At 44.5% G+C, this 15726-nt stretch overlaps 1 protein-coding gene across 1 annotated transcript; it reads right to left on the bottom strand.

The window, feature by feature from the left end:
* Positions 1-1958: 1958 nt before the first annotated feature.
* TMEM179 (transmembrane protein 179) lies at positions 1959-13988 on the bottom strand. Its single transcript, XM_039712946.1, has 4 exons — positions 13524-13988; positions 9534-9671; positions 7965-8043; positions 1959-7039 (listed from the first exon to the last, which is right to left on the bottom strand). Exons 1-4 carry the CDS (start codon positions 13823-13825, stop codon positions 6860-6862), a joined length of 699 nt encoding a protein of 232 aa, XP_039568880.1. The 5' UTR covers positions 13826-13988; the 3' UTR covers positions 1959-6859.
* Positions 13989-15726: the final 1738 nt, after the last annotated feature.

Here is a 15726-nt window from a genome sequence, read left to right as displayed (position 1 = left end):
CAGATCACAATATATTGATTTCTCAGTTGTGTAGCTTGGGCTGTTTTAATTAGAGTGTGTTTGACCAGAATTGCTCTGATGCCAGCAGCCTGCACTGGCTGTGGACCCCAGTGGAGTGGTTCCCCCACAGAAGGATCCTGTTGAGTACAGAGCTGCTCAGCACCACTGAGCAAAGGGACTGCCTGCTGCTCTCAAAGAATGTGGTTTAATAAGGAGGCTGCCAGCAGCTTATGAAGTCAAATGCTGGACCCTGTTTCAACAGCCATGGTTAAAAGTGTTGCAGCAGCCTAGAAAGTGGAATGGATTCACTGATGCAACCCAGATCCTGTGTGTTCCAGGAAGTTGTGCTGCCTTTCAGACACAGACTGTTGGTCTTCACAGTGTTAATTGGGAGAAATAACTCTCTCTGCTGCAGGAGAGATGGGGTGAAGAGTTCTGGACTGTGTAATGTGGGATACCATGACAGTTTTCAAACAGTTTTTTATAGTTTAACATAGCACTCATTTAATTCCATCAGGTTCCTGGAGAGACTGGTGGCACCAGCCTTGGAAACCTCCCAGAGCAACACATCACCCAAATCAGGCCTGGCTTATGTAAAGGGAAGGGTTCAGTGGCATGATCCAGAGAGGCTGAATGAGAACAGGGAAAATCCTTGACTGCTTTTCTTAATTTTTGGACAAAATTTTCCATAGAGATTGCAATTTTTCTCATATTCATAAATACACTTCAGTCTGTATCCACAGTGGAGTTAAATTTGCCCAAATCTAGGGGAAAACAAGGAGAAAATAAGGAGATGTAGACTAGTTTAGTCTCAGGACAGTTTACTCACTTGTGTGAGAAATCATCCAAGATACCAAAGTACTTACAAATCATCATTCTCACCTCTTGGCAGGTTGGCTCAGCCCTCACTTTACAACACAGTCAAGTGGCAAGGGGGAACAAAAGCTTCTCACATTGGGTTTCTACCACATACAAAAAATTCCAGCTATTTCAGTGAGCAGCTCTTGCTTCCAAGTTATCTCCTTGATAAACACCAGAGCCAGCACGCTAAATAATTGTTATTTAGGAATTTCAAGCCAAGCAGAAGAGCTCCAGCGGGAGGATTCAAGGGGGATCAAGGATAACCTTTCATGTCTAACGAATTGCTGTTCTTGTCTTTTTATTTTGGTGAGAAAAAAATAAATTAAAAAAATCCCAAACCAAAATTATATCATTATTTGATCAATGCAAAGTGCTATTCACACAGCACTTCTTGGGTACTTATGCCAGTTTTTTTAGCAATGAGGATTTGACAGCAAGCTAATAAGCATTAAATCCTAAATCCTTTAGCTGTCTATGGAAATAGGATTTAGCCTCTCACATGGATTCAGGTTTTTTTCTCTACTGTGTGCAACAACAGTTCAAGCAGTTATATCAGCTGTGAGAGGTAGAGGTCTTTAAGCACTCGTGTGAATACATTCACATTCATCTATGTTTGCAATAGCAGTTCAATTACACTCTTTGGCATGGACCAAAAAAAGCTAAAGAGAAAGCATGGCTATGCTAATACTCTTCTCAACAACAGGATGGAAAAACATTATTCATAAAGTGTCTGCACTGAAATAAAGCAGTACTTGCTATACCTAAATAAATTCTGTTCTAACCTTCTGTTTGTTCAGAAACAAATGATAGTTCTTCTGAGTGCAGTTCTCTTCTATATCAGGAGAGCATGAAAGTGCTGCTTTCTATGCAGTTCTTAACTTCATAAATCACTGAGTTAAATTTTGTCCATTTTAAAAACATCCATAATAAAAAAAAAAACCATTATTCATAAAGTGTCTGCACTGAAATAAAGCAGTACTTGCTATACCTAAATAAATTCTGTTCTAACCTTCTGTTTGTTCAGAAACAAATGATAGTTCTGAGTGCAGTTCTCTTCTATATCAGGAGAGCATGAAAGTGCTGCTTTCTATGCAGTTCTTAACTTCATAAATCACTGAGTTAAATTTTGTCCATTTAAAAAACATCCATAAAAAAAAAAAAAAAAAAACAACTAGATGCATATATGTGAGTACTAAAGTACAACTCAGGATAGCTTTCCTCCATCTTATGGAGGACAAAAATAAAAACATGTACTTCAAGGCACTAGGGCCATGAACAGAAATAGTTTGAAAACAATTTCTGTGCTTATGAAGTTACATTAGCATTTTGTCACTGCAGGTAAAGCCTTCTTTTTTTCCCAGATTGTCTAACCAGAAGGAAAGGATATTTGTGGTCTCCAAAGCAAACATTCCAAGAGATAAAAATGGGCTCTTTCCATCAGCAAAGGAAATGGTCTGAGGCACAGATTTAGGATCTGGACACAGCCAGGATGCTCATTCACTCAAGGATACTCAGGCCATTGATACAGAAAAAAACCCAAAAGTTTTGTCATAACCCAGATTAGTTTTTCACAAAGTACTGCCAGTCTTTCTAGTATAAATTACTGTCCAGATTTTTGCTAAAGTTATAATTTAAATGGTAGAAGTGATTTTACATGCAGTATGTTTGAGAAGTCTCTGAAAAGGGGAGATGACAAATCCCACATACATCCAATACCAGGTTTGTGTGCAATGTGACTGTAAAGTGTGAGCTCCTCTTCCTTGCATCCTGAACACTGCATAGGTTAAATCAGCAGTGTTCCATACTGGGGAGGGAAGGCCTTGAAGGGAAATCTGATTCTGTTCCTAACTGGACTCATTTAGGGTAGCAGCAGGACGTTACTCAAATAAAGGGGAGGAATTGAAACACCTGCAAACCTGCATTAGAAACTCATCTCAGCCTTTGGGAGGTTATGCATCGGCCAGTGCTTTCCCACTCTGCCCACATCAATTCCACCTCTGGCTATCAGAACCATTGTCACTGCACAAGTCCCAGTGCTGAGTAAAAGGAAATGTAGAAATTTAAGGCATTCTAACAGCTACATCAGCCAAAGCTGCTTGGTTAGAGAAGAGCCCATATCCACATCACAGAAGAGCAGTGGAACTGGCATTTATCTGTGTGCATTGTACATACACAGAAAATGCTTTCATGACAAGGTCTGTACACTCCATCATCCATCACTGGTTATTGTAACACCTCCTTTTTTAAGGGACCACAGAATCGCTGCTATAGTATGAATGTGTCCTTCAGTTTTTACAGTTAATCATCATGCTCTTATTTTTGTGATTCCCACTGAAATTTCCCAACTGAAAGATGCCTCATGAGTTAGTGGTACAGGATGTTTTGTGCATGAATGCACTCATGAGGAAGTTCTGTTCCAAAAGATGGCTCCGATTGTTTCTCCATTATAAAAAATAGTAAGAAACAGCATTGATCTAAAAGCTCAGATAACACTTGTTAGCTTAGATTCTTCTAGCCCAATGAGGACTGCTGGCAGGGAATTGGTGGGGAATTGAACCACAGATGGTAGCCAGAGAATATATTTGGTACAACAGGATAATAGTGTGGCAACAGCCCAGTGCCTTTGAAAGGCCACAAAGGTTTTTCCCCTTGCACCATGTGACAATAAATAAATAAATACGAGTATAAGTACCACACAGCATTCTAGTTCTTTGAATACAACTCTAGCTAGAGTGTTCCCTGCCTTTGAACATGGCAAATTAAAGGTATTGAAATGTCACAGAAATGCAAAATTTGACTCAGCCCCACAATGTGCTAGTTGGCAATGGGTGACTAAAATCAGACATCAGAAATGTACAAAAGAGAGAAGTGCATGAGAGGGAGCACAGGTAGGTATGTATGTGTGCATAAATTATACCAGAATTCTAGCACATTTCCAGCTTGGCATCACCAGCCTGGCCTGAGTGCCTAAGCTTTAGGAGAAAAGGTTGCAGAAAACTTAGGGCAAATAAAAAATACCAAGTGTGTCCAAAAACTGGGAGTCGCAGGATACCCTCCCTCTCCTTGGGTCAGCCAGAGAGCTTCTCACTATGCGCTCTGCCTTCTGACTCACACAGGGGCTTCCATCAAAAGCAGCTTTGCTTTTAAGCATCACTGATGCTTGCAAGAGGGTACCAGTCTCATCCCACCTGGTCAAGGCAGGGAAGGTGTGAAAAACTGACATGGGAAAGCTGTGAAAAACAGTCCCATTCACATGGGACTCATAGAAGAGCTTCAGCCTCTTTTCATTTTGCATGACAACTCCAAGCCCAGGACCAGTGTTTGCTACTTCTCATGGAAGTGGAAAGGAGGAAAAAGACCTTGAGACAGGAGAGGTAGAAGAGAGCATGAGCTCCAGAGAGCCTCGCCCACAAGCAGCATCCTCTCTTTCAGAAGCAGAGACAAGGCTTGGGCCCTGGTACCTCAGAGCGAGAACCACAAGAAGACATTTGTTATCTTCTGTCTCATGGTTCTTCAAACCCTCAGGCAACACCAGGAACAGTGGTCCCCACCCACACCTCACTTCAGCCTAAGCCTGATTTGGCATATACATAAAATATATTATACAAAGCAGCATCCTGGTTCCACACAAGGAGTAAGGCATGCACTGAAGTAATTTGTGGGAAGAGACATCACTGCTGAGTGAAAGTGAGACTGCCTTTTACAACTGGAGAAACTGGGAAAACAGCCTAACTTAAAAGACCCAGGCTCTTCTTGGTATGAAGAAGGTCATTCCCTGGCAATGAACTCAGGTACCTGCAAAAGTGTATCTCCTACTAGAGACAGAGTATTGGGTTGAAAAAGACCTCTAGGATCATCCAGTCAAACCATTAACCTGGCACTGCAAAGGCCACCACTAAACAATGTCCCCCAGTGCCACATCTACCTTTCTTTTAAATATGTCCAGGGAGGGTGATTCCTCCCCTTCCCTGGGCAGCCTGTTCCAGTGCTTGACAAACCTTTCAGTGAAGAGACTTTTCTTAATATCCAAAGTATTAGACCAAATGAATTTTAAAAAGGCACTCTGACAGTCTTGATATCTGAATTTTAAGTTGGCATTCATTAACTTGATCTCTGATTCCCTCTCCAGGAGTCCTCCTCTGATGTCAGCTCCCAACTATAAAAAAAGACACTGCTGCAAAGCTTTCAAAGGAATTGCATTCTCTTGTGGGCAGAAATCATGCTGAAGGGCAAAGCCTCTCTACAGAGAGCTGTGGCCAGCTGGGGCTCTGAGCAATGTTCACAGGACTGGCTTACTGCTTAAGGCCCACGGAGGAGTCTATAAGAACATTTTGGCAGTTAAATACTATGTCAGATTTTATGCCCTAAAATGCTTAATAATTGAGGGATTTGTCACGACACCAAATTCTGTTTCAATGAAATGCTTAAGCTGGTACTTAACTAAGCATCAGAGAGTCCCTAGAAGACAACAGTAAATCTGCATGGTTGTGCTAACCCCAGGCTTGGGCTCTGATGTGGTAGAAGCCTGCTGTCCTCTCTCCCCTCATTCTGATTTACCAGGTCATATAATCGTGTGTGGTTTGCACTTCTGTTACAATAAATTCAGTCTCCACTCAAACACAGGTACCACAGGCAGTGTCAGCATACTCCCAAAAAAATCTTCAGTCCAAACTTAGTTGTTTTCTTAAGTTTTCTGCTGATTTGGGGTCTTCTGTGCAATGTGCACCAGGGGATAAATGCTGAATCCCAGCACAGCTTTACTTCTCTGCCGTGCAAATCCCACACTCCTCTGAGTGACTCTTCTTAATTATCAGAGCTACATCTGATCTCAACAATCCACCTGATTTGTTGAAGCACTGGCCAAGCAAAACTGAAAGCAACAACACAGTCACCAGTGAGCTTTGTGTAAACAGCAATTCTTCTTCCTTTTCACAGCAAAATTCATCTGCCCTGGAACTCCTGCCCATGAGTGGGGAGAATGGACCCAATCAGCACTGAACTACCAATAAAATAACTCAGCTGTTTGAACTCCTTGCTATGTTTATATAGAGAAACCTACGATGCAAATGCTTACAGTAATTTTGCATATTCTATATGAAATAAATATCACAAATAAATTCCAATATTCAAAACAGAATAGTATACAATGTTAGGGACCAAGTTACATTTATAAATGCACAAGCATAAATACTATCTATTCAGCTTAATTTCTTAGTATGCAAGCTTCAGCAATTTCTAGCTACACTTCACTTCAGGAGTCATAATAAATGCTGCTCATGCCAAAATCTAAGATGAAACAAATCCACAAATGTTCTCCGTCATCTTCCATATTATACACAGTTTTTGACAGGTGGTATAATAATATACGAGTTTCATGGAATTCATTAACACTGTCCAATACCAAATATCAAGTCTGGAACACAGGTCTCTATGTTTGAAATAAAATCAGAGCAGGAGCAACATGTTTGTCAGCACTGCATCCACACACAGCGAAAGCAGAGACAGCGAGAGCCCACACCCCAACCAGAGCTGCAGCTCCCCAGGGTAAAGGCAGAGCAGGGGCAGCTTCACTGGCAAAAGGGAGGAGAGGGACACAGGAGGGACTGAATGCAGATCCAGTTACAACTGCTTTTGAAGAATAGTTTGAAGAAATAGCCGGGATGCTGTAGCCTGGTCTTGCCAGCTCAGTCCTCAAAAATGGCCCCTGTCCCAAAAGCCAGCGATGGCACGTGGGAGCTCTGCTGACAAGGGCAGGTTACAAATTTTGTCTGCACAGGACAGAAAGTTTGCTGTGCCATAGGCACATAGGGCAGTTCATCCTCTTTATCCTAATATCAGTATTTCTGCCAACAGTTTCTCATGGGGGAAGTGAGTAATTCACAATTACATTTCATTTCAGGAAAAGAAAAGATCTCACACACTCAATACCCTGACTCAGCTTCAGCACACATTACTGAATAGTAAAATCTAGATCCTGCCCTGGAAATTTGCTTACACTTTAGATCATGCCACTTTTGTCATCTTGCAAAGAAGATCTTGAAGGGGATCTTCCTAGCAACAGCTCCTTCTCATGGATCAGGCTATCTAGCAGATCCTCCTGTCTGTAGTTGTGATAAACTTTCAGGAAAGCCAGAATGGTAATTGCCAGCCAAGTCAGCCAGGCAGCCCAGAGACCAAACTGGAGAAGGAAAGAAATCATAAAGAGGTCAGTACAGTATTGTGAGAACAAAGGCAGTTGTCCAGGTGATTATGCAAACCTCAGCTGGACCAAAACCCATGGAGTCATGCCAATATAAATCTAGAGACATCATGGGTTCTTCATATAAAGGAGTCACTTTTCTAGCATATTCTTTCCTAAATGTAGTTATGCCTGAGCTGGGCATCTAGATGCCAACATTGGCAACAAAGACAAAAAAACTGGCTCATGCCCAAGAGGCAGGGTTACCTTCAAGGAATGTTCCAGGCAGGCTAATGCCTCTTTCCACCTGGGGCAACATAAGCCTTTGTAAGGGTGCAGCCCTGCAGGGATGCAAAATTAGTATGTGCTCATGTCCCAGTGTTCACTGACTGATCATTGACTTACAGCTAGAATATTCAATAGAAAGGTCTGACAGCCTTTGAGGTCTAATTCTCATGGATTCATCAGAAAACAACCCTATATGAATGAATCAATCTTTGATTCTTTTCAATGGTCTGATATGTATGTAGCTTAGGTGATCTCAGTTAAAGTTAAGGAAGGTAAAACTAGGAACCCCACAACATGGTGCAGGTCAGAAATTATTTTGAACAGTAATGAAGAGATCCAGGACACCAGAGTGCTGCAACTTTTGCAGACCTAATCCTTTGGATGAACAAATGAGTTTTCTGTCATGATTAACAAGATCAGTGGTAGGGTGAAGCTCTGACATACCTGTATTCAAAACTGTCTGTTTTGAATTTAAAAGGCAAATGTGCCCATCACTATCATTCTGATTCAGCACTTACTGAAGTCAGTGGAAACATCCCCATTGATTGCTGAGAATGGTAGTTCAGCTCCAGCAACCCCAGGTCAATAAGCAAATGGCAAATTAACTGGAATAGAACCATGACTTAGTCTGACCTACCTGTGCAATAGCAAATTGGTCATAGAAAGCAGAGTTTTCCAAGTTCAGCTCAAGATCTATATCCTGCAATTCTTCACAGCTACCCAGAAAGGCATTTGGAAGGGGGAAAAAAAAAAAAAGAAGAAAATTTAAGAGATTCTAGGTAAACCAAATATAAAATGAAACAACATATGAAACGTATTTTGAACAGTCATAATGGCACATTCTATCGAAGGATAATTAAGTTATTGCAATCATCAGGTTGTTTGCTGATCTTTTCTAAAACTAAGATAAGAATTACTTTATTTTACCAAAAAATTATGTAAGTGATAACACAAATCTTTCAAAAGTGGAATTGTACTATTTGTTATGAACACAGCATCCTTAAACCCCTCTTTCCCACTGCCCCTCACCTCCCACAGATTTGCCCCTGACATCACCCCAGGTTGGTTTTTTCACCCCTCAATGAAACGAAGTGTATGATCCTCTGTTACCTTTTGACTTCATCAGGAAAAGCCTCAGAAGAAGGAATTGTGTTTTTGTTTCAGATGCTCCAGCAAGGAGACGATACTCTGATGGTAAGATAGGGGCTGCCTACAGATTTTACAAATAACTTGGACCATTACTGGTGTGAAAAAAATCCCAGGATTTTGAGGTTGTCATTCTACCTCTTGGTTGATTTCTGCAGCCTCTTCTCTCTCCTTTTCAGTGCTGTCGGTCATCTTGGGTTCTTACCCGAATATTCGATTAGATGCTTTTTGTAATTGAATTTTTAACCGAATATTCGAGTAATTCGATTAATCGTTGCAGCCCTAAACAGAACATTCACTATGGCATTTTACAACATATGACAATGTGCAACACAAATGTATGCTTTAAGTAGTACATTTATTCGGTATCATATGACATAAAATGTCACATTTTCCTCTCCTGTTTGACAGGAGCAAATCTTCCTCAACTTATCATGTTTCCTATAAGGAGCACAAGCATTGTGGGATACAGTGGACCATTTTAGGAGCTGTACATTTTGTGACTGCAACAAAGCATCAGCCATCTGTACTTTGCTTTCCAATCTGTGGCTCTCAGGACATCCACAGCATCACTACAAGGCAAGGAATGTTTTGTCTGATGATGAGTTAGATGATGAGTTGTGGCACAGGCAGGATCAGTGACTTTCTTGGTGTCACAGAGTGGGTTGGGGGCAGAACCAGGATTGCAAGCCAGAAGCCCTGGCCCCCAGCCCCTTGTCCTGCTCACAAGGCCACACTCCCCCCATTCTTACAAAACCTCTAACTCTAGCATTCCTTTGGAAATAAAAAAAAATTAACACAATGGATTTGTTTTTCATGTGATCATGACCACAAAATATGATGGAAACACACTTTTCTTTGTGGGCTTCTAAATAAGGAAACAAAAAGAAATTTGATTTGCTTTGTTTTGTTCCACATGAAAAAACTCTGGATTTTCATATTACACATGCCTTCTCCCTCTTGCTCACCTTGCATGTAATAACTACACTTGTAACACCACAGCTCAATTGTGCCTATATGAAAAAAATAAAATGAATAAAATGTATTCTTCAATACTAACCTATTTGGCATGCTTCCTTTTTCAGTAATTGCATCACACCACATGTTAAATCCTACACTCACTATAGTGCTGGCAATAAATGTGATGAACACCACAAAGGCGCTGATCAGCAGATTCAGGAAGGCGTAAAAGAAAGAGCTGTAATAAAAGGGAAGAAAAATGTAACTCATAAACAGCTGAAACACAACATCAGCAGTCTCTGTAAGCAGCACAGAGTGGGCACAAAGATATCAGTTTCCATTTAAAACACATCTTTAATTAAGAACACCTAATACATTGAAACACTATGGACTTGATTTTGAGTCACACTACCTTCACTTGCAAATGCTTTTGATTTTGATTTCTTTTTTAACCATAAGAAGATGTGGCTTTATATAATAAGTGGTGATTGTTCATACACAATGTGGCTTTCATTAGCTGAAATGATGAAAATCACCACTGTTAAAATAAATGTCATTAGCTCAAATTATGTAGCAACTGCAGCTAAAATTATTTCATGACTTAAGTGATAATTGGGACAAAAATTGCTTAGAAGAGGGAAACTAAAAATAAAAACACAGAACTGATAGCTATAATCATTTTAAGCAATGTAACACAAGGTACTGCCATCACAGGACACGAACTTCAGTTTTATGGGCAATTTGCAGAGCAGGCCAGCTTCTCCTGGGATTTCTCTGGCTTTGGTGTCAGTATGCTATGTCTACCAGCTGAATATCAATTTATCTCAGCCCCATTAAATCTGCCCCACCAGGGCCTGCCCTCAGCACACACAGTGTTTGGAGTGGGATGGGTGGGATGCTTACAGATTTCCCATAAGGCCACGGAATCACTCTCTCATTTTCACTCTTTAACTCCTCACCTGAATTCTAGCTGTGAAAAGTTTCTAATCCCAGTCATCTGGCAAAGCCCTTCTCCACTTGAAACTTCTCTAAGTGGCTGTTTGGAATAGGACACCTTGGAATGCGACATTATGTAAAAACTGGACATTTGCTCCAGGCTGGAGAAAGACTGGCAGCTCCAGGAGGCAGGTCATCCTAGTCAGTGTGTGGTAAAAATGAATAAGACAAATTTCTCACCAGTGCTACTCATTGTGCTGGTGATGAATGAATCTACTCACCCCAGAAAAGAAAAAAACCCTCAGTCACTTCTTTTCCCTGGTTGCTCACCAAATGAAAAGCCAAGAGGCTTTTTAAATGAGTGTTTGAGTTCTGGAAGGTTCTGGGCTGAGAATCCTAATTTCTACAGATTATATGTGATACATTTGTGACCTCAGGAGAATTTCTTTAAAATGAGATGAGAAAGTAATTATCAGCAGAGTTAGGATTCTTGCTTCTGGGTTGGTGAGGCCTTAGAGGGACTGTCTAGGTTCTCTCCAAAGTGACAGCTGTCCAACCCCAAGACTGATAGAAAAGTGAAATAAATCACCTTCAAGAAGTGCCCCTATAGACTGCAGTGGGTGCTGGATGCCAGGACACCTGACTTCTGGATGAACAATAAGCTGAATCCTGCTCTGGTTTAGCTGGGCTTGGTGAAGTAGATCAGCTCACCTCTTCCGTGTGCTGGGGTCACCCACACAGTGAGAGCTGCTATGAGATACCAGATTTCTGCATGTTCTCTGCCCTGATTTCACAGCCAGCCTGGATTTCATCCCGAGTGTTGCTGAAGTCAGATCTCATCCTATCTGTGTGCACCTTAGCATGGCAGGCTGGCCTGAGAGGCAGAAAAGACTTGAGCTGTTCACAGAGTAAAACAGACCTGGAACAAGAATTAGCAACAGCTCTAGAAAAGGAGCAGTTACCAGGACTATTCAGTGGGTCATCACAGCCCAGGATCTTCAGCTCTCCTTCTCTTTCCTACCCTGCAGCAAGAGAGGTTCCATGGCCCAGGATCTGACCTTCCACTGACAAAGCAAGGCTCAGCCTTGCACTTGATTTGCATCTGGCAAAGAGTAACCATCACCAATGTCAGGGCATCCTGACACAAAACTGCTTATTTGGATCTCTAGATCATCTGATTTTTCCTCCTTAGATTAGAACTTCAAGCTATGCGTTGCAAACTGAGTGAATGTCCTTTAATAATAAGTGCTTACACTTAAAGTTTGTGTATCCATTGCAATCCTAGCAATGAAGTTATACCTCCACCCTTCAGCTGAGCTGAAGAGCCCCAGGCTGCTGAGGTAAGGGGTGCTGAGACCCTTTTAAGGTTTTTTGGTAGTCACAACTGCTAGAAAATAATCTGTCAGCAATCATTCAAAGCCATTGCACATGAAAGATGCAAAGGGTGCTAACTAACCCTGACTGCCTTGGCTGGCTCACCATGGAGTTGGCCCAGTAGCAGTGATCCTCCTCAACAGGATCCTCAGTTAGGACATTCTGGCTCTTCCTCAGCTACTGCTGAGGAGCTCACATTTATCTCTCCATACAAACAGAAATGTTTTTGCACCCATTTGAACTGTTAACAAATGGCTGTCTGAAATCAGGACAGTGTGAGCCCTGCCTGCTTTTCATATGGTGGCTGGTGTGGAACAGGACAGACCTTCCTTCTTCCCAAGAAACTGCTGTTCCCAAGCATCTTGCCATGTTGTACCCTCCTTGGTCTTCTGTGGTTATCTCATCATCCCAACTTGCTCCATCTCTGCTCCCCATCACCCAACAGCCTTCTGCCTTTCTTGCCTGGAGCAGCTATGAACAGTGTTATAAAACACCCGAAGGAGCCTGAAGGAGCTCCTAAAGGGACACTTTTCAGGGGCCTGCCCAACAGTTTTGAAGTTAACAGCCACTTTTGAAAGTAGGCCAAACATCTAATCCAAATGTCACAATTACAGGGTTTTTACTGCTGGTTTCTTCTAAAATTTAGCTAGCTCTGACTTGCAAAGCATTGAGATTCAATTAACCCTCTACAGATATTGGATCACCTGAGGAAACCAAATTCAAAGACATTAAGAAGTATGTGGTTATATTTAGTGTAAGGTGCGTTTTAATATGGAATAAGTTTCTGGTCCTCACTTACTACAGCATGTTTGAGTACTAGGCAGGTTGAGAGTGGTTGGAAAGAGCCAGAAAGACAACACTGCTACCCAGTCTCCAGGGTTACCAAGCCCAGATGTAGCAGCCCCTTACCCAAGAAACCTCCAGTCCAAACAGACCTGGACAGAAGTGATTAACCCTTGGCATGGCTCCTAAACCTAGTTTAGACAGGCACCAGTGCATTGTCCAGCCCTGGCCCTGTGGGTTACCTGCACCAGGGTCTCTGCCCTCTCAGGCCACCAGAGAGGCAAGCACAGAACACCACAGTGCTCCTGAGCTGCTGCCTGGCCCACCAAGCCTCTCACTAGCCCTGCTGGGGTGGGATGCTCTGGAATCCTTCCCCATGCTGCTACAGGGTGCCCCTTGGCTTGTGTGAGCACAGGAACCAGCAGTCAGTGCCACCCTGAGCTGCTGCAGGAGCGCTCAGCATTGCCCTCCTGCTGTAACCAAGCAATAGTTGTCTGCAATAGCTGCCATGTACACAGCAAAAGCAGCACAAAAAAGAGAGGGGAGGCACCACCTTCTCCCTCCTGGCCCCCCACGCACCACCATGTTGTTTCAAGGTTTTTCACACGCCTGGGGAAGGTCTCCTTTGGCACAGATGTGTAGAGGCACCATGGTCAAGAGGCACCTGTGGGCCCCAGCCTCCAGCATCACCCCACAGCCCCAAATCCTTCCATGCCCACTGCAGCTGAGTGGCCACACCAGGACTGCCAAAGGGCAGTGGGTGCAGAGCAGGGGATCTGATCCCCTCATCCCAAAGGAGCATCCTCTGGAGAGGGCCTGGACACACTGGGGACGTGCCTGTGTGTGTGCAGACAGACAGGGGCCACACAGCAGCTCTCCCCAAAGCCCTCTGGGGAGCCCGATGACCTGGCTGGTGCCAAGCCCAGCTCTTCACCCCACACTGCTCCCACGTGCCCCAGCCTGCGGGAGGCACGGGCTTATCCCCTGGGATACTTACTCCTCGTGCCCTTTGCAGAGGAAGAAGAGGGTCCTCCAGGCCTGCACTGTGGCCAGCAGCAGGGAGAGGAGCCCGGTGAAGATGCTGAAGCGGCAAGCAGCCTCAGGCCCCCACTCCTGCACCGTGAAGCGCTGCCGCTCCACCGTCAGGTTGGCGTTGAGCCACATGCCCTCGGTGAAGAGCAGGCACCGGCCGTGGAAGTCGTTGCCATTCTCGGAGAGTGGCACCACCACGATGAAGCTGAAGAGAAAGGCCAGGAAATAGCAGATGCACTGAGCGAAGAGGAAATTGCTGAGCGCCATGTCCGCGGCTCTGCGCAGGCAGAGGGAGGGAGGGAAGGAGGGGTGGAGAGAGGGATACAGGAGGGAGGGATGCAGGAGGAGGGATGCAGGAAGAGGGATGCAGGACGGATGCAGGAGGAGGGATGTAGGAGGGAGGGATGCAGGAAGAGGGATGCAGGAGGACGGATGCAGGAGGGAGGGATGTAGAAAAGGGGATGTAGGAGGGAGGGATGCAGGAAGAGGGATGCAGGAGGGAGGGATGTAGAAAGGGGGATGTAGGAGGGAGGGATGCAGGAAGAGGGACGCAGGAGGAGGGATGTAGGAGAGAGGGATACAGGAGGAGGAATGTAGGAACGAGGAAGTAGAGACGCAGGGGAGCGATGTGAGGTGGGACGCGGGGAGGATGGAGGGATGGAGGGAGGAAGGCAGCTGCAGCAGTAGGCGGTGGGGAGGGAAGGAGGGAGGGAGGATGCGCAGTGCAATGCAATGCAGTGCGGTGCGGTCCGATGCCTCCTCCGGACACGGCTGCTCCCTCTCCCGCAGCCCGAGCTGCCCCTCTGAGTGGCTTCAGGGCTTGTAGGGGAAGAGGGGAGCGGAGAGAGGAAGAGCTGTTGTGGGGTATCCCTCTGCCACTACGCCCTGGCGCGCAGGGGGTTAAATGAGTCCGTGTGCCTCCAGCAGGGCTGGGGACCGCCGGTGGGGGATCCCCCTAATGACACAGGACACTGATGTCACCCCTGTTGATCACCATCACACACACACACACACACACACAAAAATGCCCCAAACCAGCTGACTGGCTTCATCCTGGCTGCTGGATCCCAGGAAATTTTGACCCAAGTTTCTGAAACTCGGGCCCCAGCCTCAGACGGTGGCAGTAACAGAGAGGGTGCACAGCCACCCCCGACCCAGTGGTTTTGTTCCTAGCTAGCTGGTCACACCCCTACCAAGGTGTTGCAAGGGGAGAAAATAACAGAGAGGGTGCACAGCCACCCCCGACCCAGTGGTTTTGCTCCTAGCTCAGCTGGTCACACCCCTACCAACGTGTTGCAAGGGGAGAAAACAAGTGGAATTCCTCTCACCAGAAGTGGAATAACTTTTCCTGAGCCTTGGTGTCATTTAGGGGCTGCCTGGGATTGGGATCAGCTCCGTTTTCCCCTGGCTGGCAGGTGAAGTAGGGCTGAAAGAAAATAACTTTAAGCAAGTTCCTGCTGGACGTCGAGCTGGGAACAGACCAGCACAGCAATGGGACACACACAGCAGGAACAGATGGCATTTTATCCCCGGGGGTGAGCAGCTCCCTGCCCCACACCATGCTTGGGCAGACACCAGAGCACTCCTCTGCTGTGGGGCCCAAAACTGCCAGGCCAGGATGCCAGAAAGCAAAAGGCATCAGAGAGGGGAATGTGAGTTGTGCTCAGATCACTCTGGCACAAAAATCCAAATTAAACTGACCTCAAGTTATAGTTTCCCCACAATCCCAATTTCATTTTTCCATCTCAGCATGAATCCTCTCTCTGGCACAAGACACCACAATTAAAGTCCAGTTCCAGGTAAAGTAATTTCCTAATTTAATTTCCTAACCACATCCAGTCTGAGATCAGCTGCAGGTCTCAAATCACCTCTTAATCCCAGGGCTGTTTACGCTCATTTTATCACTGTGCCACATCTCAGGAAGTGTTTAGAGAAGCAGATGAGGGACAGAGACCCCAAACAGTGCACATGGGAATTCGGGCTGGTGTTTCCATTGGGCAACCAAACAATTATTTCTGTGTGCTGCTAAGAGGTTACAGATACAGTTCTAAGGAGGGAACTGGGGGGATTCTCCAAGAAGACATTCATTCACAGTTTCATTATAAATCATTTGTAATGCATATTATCTTGAAATCTCTCTATCTGTGCAGGGGAAGTATTCTTCAATA

The sequence above is a fragment of the Passer montanus genome, unplaced genomic scaffold (assembly GCF_014805655.1).
Source record: "Passer montanus isolate IOZ18808 unplaced genomic scaffold, ASM1480565v1 scaffold27, whole genome shotgun sequence".
In the NCBI taxonomy this organism is placed as follows: Eukaryota; Metazoa; Chordata; class Aves; order Passeriformes; family Passeridae; genus Passer; species Passer montanus.
Note: the sequence above shows the minus strand (reverse complement) of the source record. Positions and strands in the feature narration are given on the sequence as shown.

Coding starts and splice junctions, on each gene's coding strand:
- TMEM179 (XM_039712946.1), bottom strand. CDS start 13,825: ATGGCGCTCAGCAATTTCCTCTTCGCTCAGTGCATCTGCTATTTCCTG. Junction 9,672..13,523: donor CTCTGCAAAGGGCACGAGGA/GTAAGTATCCCA, acceptor CTTTTATTACAG/CTCTTTCTTTTACGCCTTCC. Junction 8,044..9,533: donor AAAGGAAGCATGCCAAATAG/GTTAGTATTGAA, acceptor CTTTCTGGGTAG/CTGTGAAGAATTGCAGGATA.